The following is a 19,112-nucleotide window of genomic DNA, read 5'->3' as shown; positions in this document are numbered from 1 at the left end:
AAGTTTGACTTATTGTAACTTTGGTTCAAATTCTTCTACCACGTTAATTCATGACTAGCGGCACTCTATGATCCTTCTAGATCACTCTGGCAGGGCTATTCTCCTCATGCCATAAAGTGTTTAGTAATTAACTCACCTCCAAACGAAGAACATGAATTAGGGATTATTTTGAAAGCTATTTCATCTACAAGAAAACTAATCAGATATTTGAAATCAGCATGCAAAAGTACATTAATGGTGCGAGTTTCAGTCAGATCCACCCATAAATAAGGAAAAAAGTTTTAAGAGGGGTGTCCCCCCTTAAATGTCGTGGTGGTTCATGCAGGCTCATGTGTCTATTACCAGTAGAACCTCATTGACGCATTTCTGGTTCATACGATTTCATGCTTCATACGTTGAAAATTGTGGGCAGCAAAATCTGTTTAATTGTGCTGTTTTTACTTCCTATTTAATATGTTTTCTGAGAATAGTATTGTGACAAACAATAACAACCGCTGCAGGCAGCCAAGCTGGATAGCGAGCGGCGCCTCATGTTCACGGAGCGCAGCTCGGGCAAGCTGATTGCCGGTGTCCAGACGCCCACGGCAGAGAACCTCACCAATTGGCTCGTGCGCAACCCGACGTATGAGTTGGCCGTGGCTCGGGCACCGGCACGTCCGCCTTCAACCAAGCAGTCAGCCTCCAGACAGGCACCGGCCAAGCAGGCATCGCAACCCAAACCAAGCAAGCAGTCCAGCAGCAGCAACAGCAGCCAACAACAGGTGACCACATCCTCCTCGGGGACCACCGTGGCTGCCTCCGCACCGGCCGGTGCGACCAACAGCACACCGTCTGAGGGCCCTGCTGAAGCGGGTGGCGGTGAGTGCATACTGCAGGGGACGTCCTCTTTGCAAGCTGTGGTAGTTCACAAATCGGCTGAATTTGCTGCTTGAAAATATACTTTGCTGTCGCTAAACTTCCCAAGGCAGAAGGGCAGTTCTCTTCTTTCTTTCTTTCTCTCCTTTTTTTTTTTTTTTTTTTTTTTTTTTTTTTTTTTTTTTTTTTTTACTCAAGCAAATTTGTCCATGTCTGCATACTGCATACCCTGCGCATTTAACACTTTGACATAGCATGCTCGCCATTTGGGTGCTGCAAACTTTTCATCCACAAGTTGGTAGAAAAGTAGGAAAGACTCATTTCTGGAGTTGCATTGCAACAGTGCAGTGTGTCCCACACCCATTGTATCGGCATATCCATCATGGGCGTGCCCCTCAGGCAGAGTGCACTCATCTTGTCTCGTTATAAAGTGAGAGTTTCATTTCATTGGCAGCGTCCATCGAAGAAAACTATCCTGAGGATGCCGCTCATCAGTAGGAATGCTGAGGGGAAACTAGAGGTGCGAGCTAGTTCTAAAGCTATGTGGCGTACTCTCAGTTGTATGTTTTCTGCAATTTTCATTCAGATAGGGCGTCTGCAACAGTAGGGCAACAGTTGCAACAGTGCTGCAACAGCGTCTGCAACAATTTACATAACTTTCATTTCTGAACTTTTCATTTTGGGCAAAGCATTACTTTTGGGCACGACACTTTATGTACTTTTTATCCAGTAGAGAACAAATTCAGGTGTATGCAATGCACTTTGGGTTTAATTACAATCTGTAATATTTTTGAGCATGAAAATTGTCTAAAAGAATGTTCCATGTCAAGGGAATGGAATTACCTTACTGAACTCAGTGGAGTGACGAGAGAAACCATTTTGCACTACTCTGTCATGCTTACTGCTGTGCCCAGCAGCTGCACTAACATGCACTGCTTTTCACATATGCATGTCGCTTTGAACGTGAAAGCATCAGGCTATCTTAAATCTGAAGTAAGTAGATCGAGCTTTATAAGCGATAAAATTTTCAGAGTGTGGAAGTCATTCATCATGTCTTAAATGTTCACAATCTCACACATGTTCCGCCAAGAAATGTTTTTTTCAGTTCAAGCGCACCGAAATATTGCTGATACACATGAATTTTTTTTTTTTTCCTAAGAAACGCTATCAGTGTCTTTGTTGACCGCATTGTCACTGCTTCTGCCTCATGTCTGCACACTGGTCAACTTTGGCTTGCATTTATAATTTTCGCTATGTTTGGGGAGTTCTTAGTCTGCATCGTCCTGTACAGACAGCTGATGCTGTGTTAATATTAACGGTGTAAAGTGACAGCTCATGAACAGTTTTGCCAATTTTTAATTTGCAATTTTTTTTATTTTATTTATTTTTTTTCACCGGTTGGGTATTCAATATTCAATTCGATACTTGAAGGCATTTTTTTTATATGTTCATATTCGATTCATGTATAAAAATTTCAAGATTCACGCACCCTTAGTTAATATGCAAATATGCTAATGATAGGGCATAGTAACAAGAGCTTGTCAGTACAGCATGATGCAAACCTATATCTGCCAAAACACTGCAAAAATTGCAAATGCAAACCGCAATTGACCTATATATTAAAATCTTTTTCATTCAATTTTTGTTAATTCGGATAATTCAAACCCAGAGGCAGTTCCAGCCAATGCCTATGTAAACCTATGGCATCAGATGATCACTGATTCGGGCCAGGCACGGCAAGGATGAAAAGCCTCCACCGGAAGGGGGAACATCATTGACCGGTGACGTTCTGGGCTTCTGTTTGCAAAACATTTGCGGTACCCTTTGGGAAGGACATCTTTTTGTTTCTAGCCAATCTACTAAGAACCTAACTTCGATTTTCGTGAATAGAATCATGATTCCCGCACATTTGAGGGTGACTGGTTTTCAACTGTTTGTCATTCCACATAAAAAAAAAAATAATAAAAGAAAGAAAACCAGCTACAGCAACAGTATGCTTGCATTTTCCTGCAACGCCTACCCTGCAGCTGCAGATTGCTTCGACAAAGTATCGTTGTTGTTGACAGATGTGTCTAAGAAAGCAAGAAAGCAGAGCAACTGAAACTTTCCATAAGCGAACATACAAATATCCTTTAACCTTAATTTAATTTCAAGTGCAAAGAGATGAATTCACGATGCACCGGGCTAGCACTTCACTCTGGTCTTCGTCAAAAGCCGTTTCATAGCGTGGGGTAGGGCCAGATTAAAAAGCTTGGTACCTTTATTCAAGTTCCAACCTCAAAGAAGTTCAAACCTCAAAGTTTTCAGCACAAATACAAACTGCAATCCAGCAGTGACGCACAGATTCCTTTTTATACGGTTGCGGAAATCGTCTGCTATCGCACAAAGCCTTCTCACTCGAGACTCCAAATTGGCCGCTAGTGTAACTGAACGCAGCGCTGCCAGTGGAGGCGCCTGGTGGGCGCACGGTGCCTATACACCACCTTTGCTCCCTGCTGTACAGACTATCTTTCTGAACAAACGTTTTATGGGTTAGCACCTGTCTTTTCACCCTTATGTGTTGGGCTGAAAAATATACCCCCTTGAAAACGAAATTTAAACCTCTGTTTCTTATCATTGCTATGCTTTGGGAAAAAGCATTTGAGTTTTGTAAGGCCAGCACTGATAATCGGAATATTAAGAAAATATTTGAAACTTTTCAGAAGTATCCGACTAGATTCGCACTCGATCTTTATTATTTATTTCACCTAAAATTTTATATTTGCACACTTTCTAGCCCTCCACTACCATGTGTTTGCACTTGGTGGGGTTGCATGTTGAATATCTGCTTTACGATGCTGCCAGTATTGTCCAAAAATGAATGCAATGGCCTCTGTTCTTTTTGATGCCACAAGGTATGGTACAGGGGCCTTGCTTTCACGTGTAGCTGTGTGGCTCACCAGTGTGTTCCGTGGCCCTTCTTTGCATGCGGTCCAGAGGCAAAGAAAGCAGAAGCGACGCAGCCATCAATCGAGCCGGTTCGCCTCAATGTGCGCAAGGTACTGAGGGACGCACTGCTCAACAGGCAAGTGACGCTTACTGCATTCATCTGTGGGCCAGTAGGAGATGTAGTGTACAACCCTTGTCAAAAGCTCAGAGCCCAGAGGGCTTGCTTTTAAGCCATATAATATGACTTCTTTAACAATCGTGGAATCGTGCCATTGATGAGGGTAGGACAAGAAATCTTCTTGCCTTCAGCAAGTTTGGAAACCTGGGAATGCATTACGAGCTGCATAGTATTTCTCAAAAGTAGACCCCCTGGGTGCTTAACTTTTGACAAAGCCTGTACATTACTAGACTATCCCATGTTACAGACGCATGAAAGCTCTCAGTAATGAAATCTCGCAAGCAAGACCCATTCAAGTCGGTCCATCTGACTGCCACCGTGAAGGGCACGAAGGAAGAAAACTACGAGGCAAGCGTGACATCACTGGCTCGGCCTCCACAAACAATCATCCTCAAACTCCAGTCTCGGAGGACTGAATCTTGTAAATTCGGCCCACATAGTTCCCAGAGTGCAAACCAGCTCTATTCATGGCGTTCCTTTAGCAAACATGCATGCTTCTCCGACAGTGAGCAAAAACTAAACTTTGCTAATAGCTACCATTGCCTCGTTGCATGACGGCCATTTTCTCTTGATGCTTTTCATTTTATTTTTTAATGACTTGTGACCTGGTGCTTCCTCCTAGTTCATTTTTTTTCCATGGTGTAGGGCCAGCTAGTTGTGATAGTGAGTTCCATTAATTCCTAGGCCTGGTTTGCAAAGCCTTCGACTATGTTGTTCCTAATGGCTCATTCACTGCTTTGTGATGTTCGTCTCCACAATTTACCGTTTATCATTTGAGACTCGTATGGAACACAGTGGCAATGGTCACACTAATCCGCTTAGTTACATTGCATTTAATGGCGTCGTTTTATCTCCCCCTTCATTTCTTTTGATCTCCTCACCATTCTTTTTCAATCTGTCCCTCTCCAGTTCCCCTTCCTACACAGAGTAGCATGTCAGCGAAATTTAAACGCCGGCTAAAATCTCTGTTCTTCATTACAGGGTCTCTCTCTCTCTCTCTCTCTCGAGTTAGCCTGACCAGCCAAGAGTAGCTGGAAACATTTCAGTGGCCAGCCAGGTTAAAAAACTGCGCAAGGTTAGACAGGTGGATAGTACTAATCCCTAGCACAAGTTGCCAAGTCAGTTGAAGGGAGGAGATTGTGGAATGAAATGACCAGGTACAGCAGAAAAGGTACTGTCTTGATCTTTGGTGGCTGTCAGTACAACTGCATAGCCGTTGAGGCTTGGAGACGGATGTAAGGAAAAAAAATGGAAGCAGCAGCATCGAGGTCTTCTTCCTCTTCTCGTTGTGATGCACCAGAATAGGCAGAGTGTTGCGTCCGCCTTTCTGCCAAAGGTAGGCGCAGGGTCACTGGTGTTTGCATGCTCCAGGTGCAAGGAGGCCACGGACTTGTCGCTGCCGGCGGATGATGTGCGCCGCATGGCGGTGCGCATCGAGGAAGAGCTGTTCAAATATTTCCGGGACACGGGCACGCGCTACAAGTCTAAGTACCGCAGCCTGGTCTTCAACATCAAGGACAGCCGCAACCAGGGGCTCTTCCGCAAGATCCTGCGGGGCAAGATTCCCCCTGACCGGCTCGTGCGCATGACGCCCGAGGAGCTGGCCTCCAAGGAGCTGGCCCGCTGGCGGGAGCAAGAGAACAAGCATGTGAGTTGGTCTCCTTTTCCATATTGTTTTGTTTGTTTATTTTCCTGTAGTAAATGGGTTGCTGGAGAATATGCTGGAACAGGACCAGGCTACAGCTTCTGTTACTCATTTGCATTCAGGGTCTCCTTGGATGAGGAGATTAAGAAACCAGCAGTGGTTCTTAAACATCTTAAAACTGGACCTCTTCGGTTATTCGCATCTGGCTGCCCTCGGGATGCTCGAGCGCGAAGCCAGCCATTTTTTTTTCTCGGGTTGCTCCAACCACTTTCGTTTGTTGGCAGAACATGTTCGTTTTTCTCTGGCTGGTCAGTCTCAGGCTGCCCGCTGGCTGCCAGACTCACCAGGACGATTTTGCTCTCGCGCGCACTCGGGTAGCTTGCAAACATCTGAGAGGTGATGTGGAGGTGGGGAGACTAAGGGCCATTTTTACAGGCAATGTTTTCTTTGATTTCGTTGGCAGTGCAAGTGCTCATTGCAGCTGGTCTGCGGAGCACATCTTTTGTGATGCCTTCTTCAGTGGTCGCTGTTTACTTATTTTAGTGCCTTTTACTGTCAGAAGTGAGCTTTCCGGCAGCCAATGGGCTGTCTGAGAGGGGTGAATGGAAGAGGCCCTGTGTTGAGGAACTCCAATGGCTTTAAAAAAAGTGCTGAATGAAGGAAAGATAGTGGTCCTTTGGCCTGACATGCATTCTAAAAAAAATAGCTCTGAGATGGACAGGCTTCCAAAAATGGTCAAATTCAGTCAATGTTGGATGGCTGTGAAGATAAGCAGTCTGCCTGTGAAAATTTCCAGCATGGATTAGATTCAGAATAAATGGTAGCTGAAAGTAAGTCCTCTGCGGATTTAACCCCAGGGAGGGAATTGATGCCTAGTTTGGGAACCTTTGTGATGTGTAGAATTTTGCTCCCAGCATGTGAGCGAAAGGTGCTTCTGTCTCAGTGTTGTTCTCTTACTGTGATTTTAAAGGAAAGAAGAATCGGTTAAAAATTGGAAGGCAAGCAAGTGAAGGTTTGAGCGCTGAACTGCCATTAAATGTTATTGCTATACACAGCAGCATTGTGGGAACGTCATGAGCTTGCACTCAGGTCCTGTCTGAACTGTGTCCATTTGAATAAAAAGAACCCAACACCACCACCTCTCCGCCCGCAGCTATTCTGACTGACCTACAGAATGACCACATTGTTGTTGTCCTGCTGTGGGTAGGCGCAGAACTGGAAGGGCCTAACTGCGCTCCAGTCACATAGTAAATATTGTCGAAAACCTGTCAGTCAGCCCCCACTCCAATTGGTCGACATGTCCGCCGGTCAAAATCGACCAGTAGGAGCTGGGCTAGCCGATCAGCTTGTGATGGGTTTGTGACAGTTTTATGACATTATTGGAGCATAATTCGGCCCCAGTGGAATCGAAGGGCAGCAACACTTCTGGCCAGAATTTGCCGGCTGCTCTGCCTGGCATTGTGCTGGTGTGTTGGCCTTCCAATGCAGTGACTTGCAGTTGAGCTTGGTGGTTTGACAAATTTACTGGTCTGAATTAAGTGATTCTGCGGCGATCGCAGTTCAGTTGCAAGTCTCAGAGATCATAACTCAGTAAAAGGCTCTGTTCATTGTAGACCATTGCATTTGTCCACTGTTAGACGATGCGTATCACAATCTGAGCCAGGCGTGTTTTGTGCTTTCTGTGCAGACCATTGAAATGATCAAAAAGGAACAGATGGAGGCCGCGCAGAATGTGTCCTCGCACGCACTCCTCAAGAAGACTCACAAGGGCGAGGTGGAGATTGATGACGACAACCTCCGATTGCTCGAGGTGAGTGCTGCCCTGTGAGGAGGCCCACTTCTGCAGCGGTGCTTTGAAATGTTAAGCTACATGAGTCAGTAAGAGCACCACCGTTCAATTATGGTGAAGTCATTCCGAAGTGATAGTTTACATCTATCTGTCAGTAATGATGTAAAGATAAAGGACGCAGTCTGCTACAGGGGACAAATAGTGGCTGAAATACCAGATCGAAGACAGTTAATGAAGATTGGCATTCATGTGACATCGGTAGTAGAGTCGTGCCTCGTTAATATGGACACTTTGGTTCCCGATCAAAACTGTCCATAAAGTGAGTTGTTCATAACAACAAATCACAAATAAAATGCAATAATGATTAAAAACAAAAGCTATAATTACTATCTGCTTTTGTTCATACTTGGGGGCACTGAAGATGATACTATAATCATATTTTGGGAAATTATATGATCCCTTATCTGGGTCACCGTTATGCTTGAAATAAAGTATTGCAACCTGACGTGTCTAGCTGCATACGTAGATATGCCGTATGGCCTCTTATGGATAAATGACAAATTTTATTACAAGTGTTCACATTCACATATTAGCACCCAGTTCGCTAAAACCTGCCTGCTTTGGCTTTCTACTCTGCACAAGCTGCCGAGAGAATTTTTTCCACAGCCATTCATGCAATAAGGCAAATGGTAGGGTGTCTTGGGTAGCTAGACAACTTCGCACTGCAAATAGGAAACCAAAAAGAAAGGGACATTACTTAGTGATTTGCACTTCCTAATAGGTGCAGAAAGTGAAACATTTAGGCGGAAGTATAGAGAATGGGTTCTTGTTTGTGTTCATATTAAAGTGACATAACTACATGGGCCCCAATGGGCTTTGTGCAATCTTCCCTCGTCCATTGTCTGAGTTGCGAGTTTTCATATTAACGAGGCGCAAATGCATAAAAAAGTTTGGTCCCCAGAAATATTGTCCATATTTCGAGTCCGTATTAATGGGGGTCATATTAACAAGGCATGACTGTAAATCTCCGGTGGGGGGGGGGGGATTTTTCTTTATTATTCCTCTCCTGCTATGATAGATCGAGCTACGTGTAATGATTGCGGAAAAGCATAAATATGTACGCAAATTGACTCCACCAAAAAATTCATACGTGACTTCAATGGCCCGCTCGCTGCGGCGGTCGCTTTCCGAACCAAGCACTAGCAAGTGCGAGAGAAAACGTGCATTTAGTGTCCTTACATTCCTAAACCCCACATTGTATGCCGCACTGGAATCCAGAGCAAAAATACCATTTGTGATTCAATTTGCCATTTACAAGGCTTGTGATCTGGACTGCATGCGAGGCGGGGAAGCGTGGAGAGTGCACTGTGCTATTATTGCCTTTGATCTGCGTTTCCCTCTTACTACTTGCCTTGCAATTGCATCGTTACTTGTGACACTTTTTTGATGACAGCAAATGAGGACTGCTCAGAGAGCTGTGAGTAACACAGCAGCAGACTTGTGCTCGTCTATTTTCTAGAACTGAAAAATTAGGCAGAATTGGGCAGTTTCAATAGTTAAAGCTTGGTTTCACTACTGTTCTTAGTTCTGTTTTTCTGATGGTGGGAAAATTTGGCTTCCGGTTAATGAGTCTTTCTTTTTCGTTTTTCACTACTTTAAGCCAAACCAATTAAATCAAGCGGCAAACCGACTTAACTGATTTTCATTTGAGAGTGTAGTGTGGGTACAGCATTTGTGTGTGTAGAGGGATGGGAACAGGCTGGGAACCTGGCGATTTTTATTCTACTCTGCGCGTGGTCTACTCTGCACCTGGCGATAGTGCCGCTACCGTGTGTGTGTGTACTGAGTTTGCTTGCCTTGGCTGGGAATGTTTCTGCTTGCAGAAGGCTGACGAGAAGGTGGTGTCAGAGCAACCAGAGCCGCCACCCCCACCAGCAGCGCCGCGGGTGCCAAGTGTTGGCAGCACCACGACGTCCATCGAGGCAGTCGAGCGGTCAGGCAAGGACACCACCGATGCACACCGGTCACACCTCTTTGACCTCAACTGCAAGATTTGCACGGGAAAGGTAAGCCAGGGCTGCTGGACTCTGTGCCCTATGCAGTATGTTGTTGGAAATCACTTTGGGGCAGTCAAGTAATTAGCCACGTCTACCTGGAAGTCTAGGGTTGAATTACGGAGCCTAATAATCCTCTGTCATGGCCACAGTTAGCGTTGCTTTCAAACATCAATATTAGGCTTTAAGGGAGTGCACATCGGTCGTTTGCGGCTGATATTCACCAAAAAACAAGGTTTCCGATGCCTTCATTTTTGCGATGTTGAGAAATTTCTGCAACAATCTGAATTTGGGTGAAGAAACCCACCGAATTCATTAGTTGTATCTTCCAAAGATGCAAGTTTGTACACTTTCAAGTTTGTACACTTTTTCAAAAAAAGCTTACCTCAGCTATTGGACCCCTCCACATTTTTGAATTATGCTCTGACACGCTAGTATTATTCTAAGAAAATGGCTGAGTGGGGCTGGTTGGTTGATGATGGATGGATGGGATAGGCGACAAGACGCAGTGCATGTGTCTGTCTCTTCTCGCTTGTACTGTCTGTTGACACTGTTTTGTCGTTCCCTCTAGCATTCTTCTGCCAGTCCTGAAGTTGTTCATCTATTCCACTGTTTTTCTCACTCATGTGTTCTGGATTGTCTTCTTGCTTGTCTTGGATTGCTGCACTTTTTGGAGTCAGTAGCATGCAACAATGTGTTCATATGAATTGTGGAAATTAGCTTGGAGTACTTGTATTTATGAGAATTTTCCTAGGTATGTATTTAATTTACGTATGCAGAGTGCTGCAGCATCTATTGTCACTGCCATCATTTCAAAGGACGCTGCATTTTTCCATGTGATGGAAGCCACCAAAAGGGTCATTCGTTCGAGGGAAATTCGCTTCATGAAAGTGGCACCCCTCCCCCCTGCTGTGGTGCTTCAGTAGTTAAGATTACTGTGCCCAGGAATGCGGGATCGAATCCCAGCTGCGACGGCCGCTTTTTGATGGAGGCGAAAAGCTAGGCGCCATGCCTCTTCGGTATCTCTCATAGCCTGAGTCTCTACATTAAAATTAAGCCCTGTAAACCAACCTTGGGACAGAGTAGTAAAGTAAAGCTCGTCAATTTAAGCTACAGGGCACCGAAAAGACGTTTGAATTGTCTGGAAGATATAATTATCGAATGACCCGTGAAAAACTTTTAAGAATTGCTTGCATCATGATAAATTCTTTTGGTGGGTGCTGATGATGTGTGGGCCGCGCTTCGGCAAAAGCTGCTGATGGCGGGTGCAAAGCGGCTGGCGATTGTAGAGGCACCAATGTGCAGGCAGTGCTTAATGTTCAAGGCTGTGTCTGCAGTTTTGGTTTGTGCGTTCCTATAATCCACAGCGATCCTGGACAGTGTCTGCAACATCTGAAATTCGGCATATTGTAAACAATGCACTCCAGTTGGGAAATTGAGAGAATTTGTATCATTCTGATATTCATATCTACCAGCTTTTAGCACCAAGATTCTACTGCCTCTTTTTCATAATAGCATTTGCAGTCACAAACTATCTGATGTACTTCGAAATTGTTCGAGTGAAATAGCTGTTTGCTTTTAACTGAAAGTTTTCTCTTTGCACATGCATTGTGGCAACATTGCATGTCATGCACTCACAACTGCAATTGGGACTTGACTTGGGCAGGGGTGAAAGTGTTCATAGGAGACAGCATGGGTCAGTACAGCGGTTCTTTATCAACATATGCGTTTGTGCTGCTTGAAGCTTCCTCTTGCTAGTTTTGCATTTGTTCAGGCATCTATCTTGGATTTGCATCTTTCCTCCTCAGGTAATTTTTGCTTTGTTTCTGTGAACAGATGGCCCCACCCCCCGACTCTGACGAGAGGCTGACTCCATCACCACCTCCATCCCGAAGGTAAGAATAAGGGCAAGCAAGACTGTGCCACTGCGACCTTGACCTCTCATATATTCCTATGATGAAAAGACGCCTAATAATAATAAGGGAATATTCATCATTTTCATCGCGGTAGCCTACCAAGAGTGCGCAATCAGACTCAAAATGAGCGTTAGCACTGTTCACTGGCTTGCTTCGACGCCGCCGCCTGTGGGGGGAAGTGGGAGGGATCGCATTCGTGGAAGCTTTCATTCCACTCGCCTTTTTCTCACGAGTTCCATCTCGCAGTCTTCACTATCGTCATTAATGATGGAAACTAAATGTTATTGCTTCACGTGGCGCGTGCATTCATTCGTGGCATGAGCATGACCTGCAGTTGCATCACAGTACGTCGCGAAATGGCATGGAAATGACTGACTGGCTGAGATATTCTGACTGGAGGGCTATCTTAACATTATCCACTTGTGCAGGACACCACTTGCACATGCGGTGACCACCTTGAGCGAGTTGCATGTTTCCCAGTGGCACACACGCCTGCTGCATTATAGCATAGCAGATGTTGCTATGCTGCAATTCTCTGTTATTGACGTATAAACGAAACATGGAAACCGGCAAAGTTGTTGATTTGTAAAGGTGATTTTTTTTTCAAGTTCAGGGATTTTACAGACGGTTACCGTATACACGCGTGTAATGGCCGCACTTTTTTTTCCGAGATTGGGGTGAAAATCAGGGGCGCGATTACATGAGAAAAAAGACAGCGAAAAAAATTAGGTGGTACCTGCCTTTATTATTGTCAAAAAACTCCTTGTCCTCCTCTGCTAAACTCGTCGGGATTTCAGGCTCGTCCTGTGTCCAAAACATCACTCCTCGTCGTCGTCCTCCTCCTCCTCCTCCAAACTCATAGGGACTTCAGGCTTGTCCTTGTCCCAGATGAGGTCATCCTCTGTACCGTCCAGCCTGTTTGATATCCCTGTCACCTTGAAACTTTTTTCCACAGTTTCCACAGTCTCGAACGAAACCGTGGCCTACGCTTCAAGTGTCCAGTGGCAAACAGCCACAAGCAATGCCCATTTCAGTCAGCCGGTTGAAGTCTGAATCACTTTCAGCTTAAAGTGAGCGGTACAGTCGAACTCTGATATATCGAACTCGAAGGGGATCGCGAAATAGTTCGATATATCGATAATTCGATATACAGAAATCGGCTTGTGACGGCACTTACGATGCGGAAAAAACGATACCGTATTTGTCGCGTAATCAGCCCACTCGCATAATGAATCCACCCTCCACATTTGCGCCGAGAATTTGAAGAAAAAAAAAATGCGTTAAGGCTAGCTCGCTCACATGCGAGCGATCTCAGCGATGAGCGGCAGCGACAGAGCGAAAAATTTCAAACTTGTTGGAACTGCGTCACTCTCGCTGCTCGAGCCACCGCGGCAGCTCAAAACAAGGTTTCTGTGTCGCCACGGCAGAAATCGCAAGCGTTTTCGCTTGCAAGTTGATGGCGCACGTCACTCCGTTTCGGTCGTCTCATCCACAGCTCATTTCTTGGCAGCGTGCCAAGATGCCGCGCAGCGATAACGTCGGGGCGCGTTTATCTTTTGATAGCTCCTGCTGTGGCAGGGAGCGAACTTGGCAGAGGGCCCGTGATGGCTTGATTGCACAAGCCTGGTTAGATTTATCACGCCGCGCTTAGGGCGGGCGTCATGATTGCAGCAGCTGACCGCGTGCTGTCGTTGATTCATAAAGATACACGACTCCCGCAAAAAAGAAAAAAGAAAGAAACCCTGCCGCTTCTTAATGTCCGAACGACATAGCGATAAGAAAGGTTGACTCGCCAAAAAAAATAAAAACAAAGAAAGAGCTGCCGCTTTTAACGTCCGCAGGGCACAGTCAGTCGCCGCGCGCAGAGGGTTCGCAACACACGCTGGAGAAAGCGTCGGACGCCTGTCTGAAAACGGGCTGAGCTGGCTTGGCGCATGCGTAGCGAGTGCTGAAGGAGAGAGATAGCTCGGCAAAAGGATGGGCACACCCACGCACGTGGCTTGCAAATGTCATGTGTTGGTGCGTGGGAAACGATAACTGCAGATGCGCGCGCCTTTGGGGAATGGGCGCGGCGCTGCCCAGACCAGCCGTTGCCCAACTGTCCCCTCTCATTCCTTCCGCGCGTGGCTTGAAAACGTCACGCGGCAAACGGCCAAGGGTGATGCGATCGTCTTTGGGGAAGGCAATAATGTGCGAAAGTTCGACAAGGCATGAGGTTTTGAGTGCTGTTACATGTCATTTTAAAAACAACCTGGGAATGCATTAGACTCCCATTGACATGTATGTGATGTACTCGGTGAGAGATATTCTTTGATTTCTCATAGTACTGCTCATAAAAAATCTGCCCAGGATGAACTGCTTTGTGTGTCATTTGGTTAAATTTTCACAGCAACCGCGAACCATGGCAACCTTACGCAGTGGCACTCACAGGTCATCTGCACGTTACTGTAGGCTTATATATTGCATTTGTAGGCTGTGTTGTATTGGGTGAATTGCGAGTAAATACAGTCAAATCTCGATATAATGAAATCCGCGGGATCACAAAAAAATTGTTCGTTGTTTTGAATATTATTGTAATGAAAACTTTGTGATTATAAGCCAGTGGCCAAACCTAGGTATGAAAATGATGTACCTTGGCAGCAGGCCAGATTTTAATGATTCCTGCCAACCTCTCTACCTTTCCTTTAAAAAAATCAGCTAACTTGGCAGTAGGCACGTGTAGACAAGCAATACCTCAAATGAAAATGTTGCACTAACTCCAAAGCTGATCTATTTGAAGAAATAAATTATTTACTTCTGTCACGTGCAGCAAACACGACCATGCACTAAATTACACCACTACAAACACACACCTTCCACTTTGTGCAATACCTCATCGGGTGCATGATTGCATAGGGCGATGAAAGTATGGACTATGTCCAGGTAAAAGAATATATCGGAGTTCGATATTGTTACGGACGACATCAAGGAAGAAAAAGCGGGCAGTGGCGCGGATAGGAGCGCTCGCGCTAGGCCCGGCAACATTTTCATTAAGTGTCATCTCACTGTCATCGACCATCTCTCTGTCCTCTGTTCTCCTGTTTTCATCGGCTTGCCATATCGTAACATTTGGTTAGAGGTGCTGGTACTTCATCATCACCCCCCCATCCTGGTCCGGAGCATCAGCGCCCTGTGACTTCTTGCGCCGGCGGCGAAAGGTTAGGAGGCACTGCATGGCTGTTCCCCAGCCTGCCGGACCCAGCAAGACCTTGCCGTTCCTCCGCCCCGTCCCCCCCGCCCCGACCACAAGACACGACGGAGTGACTGACCCGAGACGCCACACATGACCACAAGACACAAGGAGAGACCCGAATGACCTAATGTAACCCCACTGACCTGATGTGCCGACCAAGGACTCTACGACCCAAGACACCGCTACACTTCAAGACTTCTCCCCTGCCTATGCCATGTGGTGCGTGCCTTGGCCTCCGCCATCGAGTCGTGGCAACGTGTGGCCCGAGAGTGTCCTGCCAAGGTTCGTCGCGAATCATCGTGCCGGCAAGCCATTCTATTCTTCCTCTTCTTTTTCAAGCATCTAGACACGCCCATCATCATGCCGTGGAATCATCAACATCGTGCATTTCCTCGTCCACGATCGGGACGATCGCTCAGTGGTCCTGGGTCACGTTACGGACGACATCAAGGAAGAAAAAGCGGGCAGTGGCGCGGACAGGAGCGCTCGCGCTAGTCCCGGCAACATTTTCATTAAACGTCATCTCACTGTCATCGACCATCTCTCTGTCCTTTGTTCTGCTGTTTTCATCGGCTTGCCGTATCGTAACAATATGACCTCATCTTGTATGCTCCCGGAATTTTGACAACCTTGTCTCGGTCTTTCAAAATGATCGCAGCGGTCGACAAGGCAGTGCTAGCCGTCTACAGAGGCCAATTCGCTTTTTCCCTGCATCGATTTCTTGCAGTGATAGCTGCTTGGCACTTATTTCTTGCAGTGAAAGCTGCTTGGCACTTAGCTGGCTGCAATCATTGCCAGCTCTCGCACAAACTTCGCATTAAGATAGTTCACGACAAAAAAAAATATATATATACAAACAGTCCATGAAACTACTCTCGCTCACTGAACTTGTAGAACGCCGCCTGGCTCGCCATTCTGTGGCATAGGCGCGTTGCTTAGCCAACCATCTTGCCTTTCTTCATCTGTCTCCTCGGCACGGCGCCGGCGTTTACGCGCAGCACGTCTCTCCAGCGACGCCTTGTACAACTTGTCAGACATGACTAAGCGGAGCGCGCCTGCGGCGCCCCGTTTATCCTCTCCAAGCGAGCGCCTATATATTGTCCCACGCGAATGGCACGAACAGCCAATCAGCGAATGACGCCACAACACGGGAAGAAAAAAGGCAGTTGGCTAGGCCTACTATAGGCCTGCTGGCTACTGCGTAATAAACTACAGCTTTATGATGACGCTAGGAGCTGGTACTAGATATGCTGATGATGATAGCTACAGCCCACGGACCATACACCAGAAACAGCGGTCTCATTTTGAAGAAAGAGTTGCGAGCTGCAGCGCCGTTAATTTTAGTCGAATTCATAATGCTGATGTTCCTACATTTTAGAAGAAAAAATAAAGTATGTACGTTTTTCTGTAATATACGCTATTTTGAAATTCGTAATTCTGAAATAGTTTTACATTGAAAACAGGAAATCTGTTGGTTTTTTTTTTATTATTATTCTTTAATGTGGTGTTCGTAGTAACGAGAATGTAGTCACCTGTAAGTGCCCATTCTGTGTACAGCATTCCTCTGTCCGTGTCTTCTCTTTGAACTTGTCTATCATGTTTCGTGTACGAATTGCTTCAACTAAAATTTTTTTCTAGCTTATTAATCACAAAAAGGGCAGTGTAACCATCTGTTCAGTTTCTCTGCTTCAGTCACAAAGATCGTTCCTCTGTTCTTGCACCGTTTTCCTTTTACGTGGCACTTGCAGATCATCCACAGCCAGCACGCCTGCGCAACCCAGCGGCAGTCTTCCAGGCCTCGCAGATGAGCTGTCATCTTCATCCGGTTCATCAACATCACCTCCGCCTCCACCGCCGGCGCGTGGAAGGGGCAGCACACCTCCGCCCTCTACAGACCGACACCGGAGCTCACACAGGCCCCGCGAGGACTCTTCTGACTTCGAGCCCAGCTCCACAGTCTCACTCGGGTACGTCCACAGTGTAATCTGATGACAGTCCTTGTACCATCTAGCTAGCCTGAAAACACGTGATACAGAGAGAGGATATTTAAAGTCTCAAAATCGCAATGTTTGAAAAATACCACTTTTAACCTCCTTTTTTTTTTTCTATTTTAAAACTTGCATTCCCCCTTAAGCTATCTTTGATTGCAGGGTATGTCTAATTTACATGTGGCCTTTCCTCAATCCTGCAAGCTTTGCCTGAATGAGGTTACACAGTATTATGTAGAGACAGGCCATATAGGCTGTATTTTTTCACTCATTGGTTGATGCATTGTGCAGGTTGGTGGTCAATGTGTCAAGGGAAAAAAAAGGGGGGGGGACCAAAGTTGGAATGTTGTGTTAATAGATCAGTGGCATCTTGAGGCACAATTATTCAACAAATACGGCTGGCTCAGTGTAACATGCATTGGAACACTCATCACTGGACACGCTGCACTGAGTACTAATTCTGAGCATCGTTCTGAGGAAACGTAGAGCACACGAGGCATACAGGCCTTGTTCTACAAGTTTACCAAACAGTGTCAACTTCCACATCGCCACCATGTTGCGCATCGAAAGAGTTAATTAGCTTTGTGTGCACAGAGAGCTGACAGTGCATGTGAAAAGGTGATCTTGCTGCTCTTCTGATGGTGATAGTACCGTATTTACTCGCATAATAATCACACTCGCGAAATGATTGCACCCTGAACTTGCCTCCGCCGCCATTTTTTTTTTTTTTTTTTTTTTTGTGTCCCACACTGTTATACAGTGAAACCTCGCTATAACGAACTGCTAAACAATCGGAAAATAGTTCGCTCTATCCATAATTCGTAATATAAAATTTCGTAGAAAATACACGCAAGAGCAGCGAAATTCAATCGGAGAAGGCACAGCAACTCGGAGGGTGCCTACTTGGGTCACGTCCATTTATTTACGCGCAAAGAACTGCGTTATCGCGGCCTGCGTTTTTGTGTTGATCGCGTTCCGTATCACACCCTGTTCCACAGTTCGCAAACACTCAACAAGGGCAAACCCACTGCTCTCAATAGCACTGTAGTGACGGCGCAGTAAATCCAATGCAGCAAGCGCTTCTTGTGAAGTCGGAATGTTCTCGTCGTCTGCAGGGTCAGTCTGAGCTTCGTCTGTGGGATGTTCAGAAACTTCCACAGCGATTTCGGCGTCCGTCAGTACAGCCGTGGTCGCCGCGATGTCGTCGCCGCCTACAAAGTCCTTACAATCATTGTTGCGGGCATGTCATCAACAAAACGCGAAAAAATCGTTCCAGGCTCATCAAGCACGCGGAGCTCTGCTTCTGTTTCGTCCCCATCGTCACTTGACGCACGGTCCTCTGTTGGAACAAAACCTGCGTGCCGAAAATAGTTGGCAATCGTTTCACCTTTCACGCTGTCCGATGCCGCTTCAATGCTCCCAGCAAGTCGATCTTCACATCCTGCTCCATAAGAAGCTTCACTAGAAAAGTGTCATTCAGTCTCCTCTTGTAAACTGCCTTGAAGGCCCCGATTTTAGCTTGAGCTTGGTCTTAACGTCAGGGCTGCTCTTTTTTTCACGATCACCGTCATCACAGCACTACGCACACCCGCGCACCACACTCGACACGACGACCAACGCAGCCTCCGCCGAACGCTACGACGGCCACGCCGCGACGCCGCTGCTAACACTAAAAACGCGAAAGGCACAAAAACCAAAAAGGCAAACGCAACCTTCGATCGCGCTGCTGCCGCCGCTGCTGAAGTGGCGCTGTCAGCGATTGTGAGATGCGAACAATTTGTTATGGTCTCCAAGATCCCCTCCGCGCACACAAACAGGCGCAGTGGGTAATCTCGGAGGCCATGGATTTCTTTGGCTGTCAACTCCCAATGCTGTCGTGGCATCTGTGGCACTGTCAGCGCCTGCGAGGTAGTCCTGAACGTTTGCTCTGCCGCACAACACACGTGTAGTGCAACGAAGCCTGCCTCCTGCTATTAAAGTGAGGTAGTGCTTGACGTCGCAAAGTTCGTAATATCCGTTTTATGCCGAACCACGTCCGCTATGGGAAGTTAAATATACATGTGTTTGACAAAATAATTTCGGAAGAGTTCGATATATTCAATAACTCGTAATATGCGTGTTCGTTATATCGAGGTTTGACTGTAGTGGCAGCCGCCTGTTGGTTGATCTGCAGTCATCCTGCAGCGAATGCATTCCGATGAGTTCCCATGATTCCTTGATTAAAACGCGCTTTGCGGCGTTCGCCATTTTGCAATTCGGTAGCATGGTTTGTGATTTTGTGTGAGTTTACACCATTTCACCATGGGGCGGTATGCCAGTTACATTGCTGCGTTCAAGCTCAAGTTTGTTAATTATGCACTAGAGCATGGCAACCGCGCTGCTGGCAGGCATTTCGGCGTTAACGAAATTCGGATACACTTATTAAAAGAAGCAGCGTGAGAAGCAGCGTGAGAAGCTGATGGCTACAAACTAGACTCGTCAGGCTTTCCGCGAACCCAAAATGGGCAAGTTTTTCTATGTTGAGGAG

The 19,112-nt window shown here is 46.2% G+C and overlaps 1 protein-coding gene across 3 annotated transcripts in view; it reads left to right on the top strand.

The window, feature by feature from the left end:
- The window catches only part of pps (protein partner of snf), a 127,733-nt gene that overhangs the window by 68,402 nt on the left and 40,219 nt on the right, over positions 1-19,112 (top strand). For all 3 annotated transcript variants that reach the window (XM_084602535.1, XM_084602534.1, XM_084602536.1), the window contains 7 exons: positions 501-858; positions 3,832-3,919; positions 5,333-5,609; positions 7,294-7,416; positions 9,279-9,461; positions 11,286-11,344; positions 16,346-16,564. In XM_084602535.1, coding sequence (XP_084458661.1) covers positions 501-858; positions 3,832-3,919; positions 5,333-5,609; positions 7,294-7,416; positions 9,279-9,461; positions 11,286-11,344; positions 16,346-16,564 — 1,307 coding nt within the window. The remainder of the gene's footprint in view (positions 1-500; positions 859-3,831; positions 3,920-5,332; positions 5,610-7,293; positions 7,417-9,278; positions 9,462-11,285; positions 11,345-16,345; positions 16,565-19,112) is intronic.

The sequence above is a fragment of the Amblyomma maculatum genome, chromosome 4, assembly GCF_055883805.1.
Source record: "Amblyomma maculatum isolate TAMU_Amacu chromosome 4, ASM5588380v1, whole genome shotgun sequence".
Taxonomy (NCBI): domain Eukaryota; kingdom Metazoa; phylum Arthropoda; class Arachnida; order Ixodida; family Ixodidae; genus Amblyomma; species Amblyomma maculatum.
This window is presented reverse-complemented; position numbering and strand designations above follow the sequence as displayed.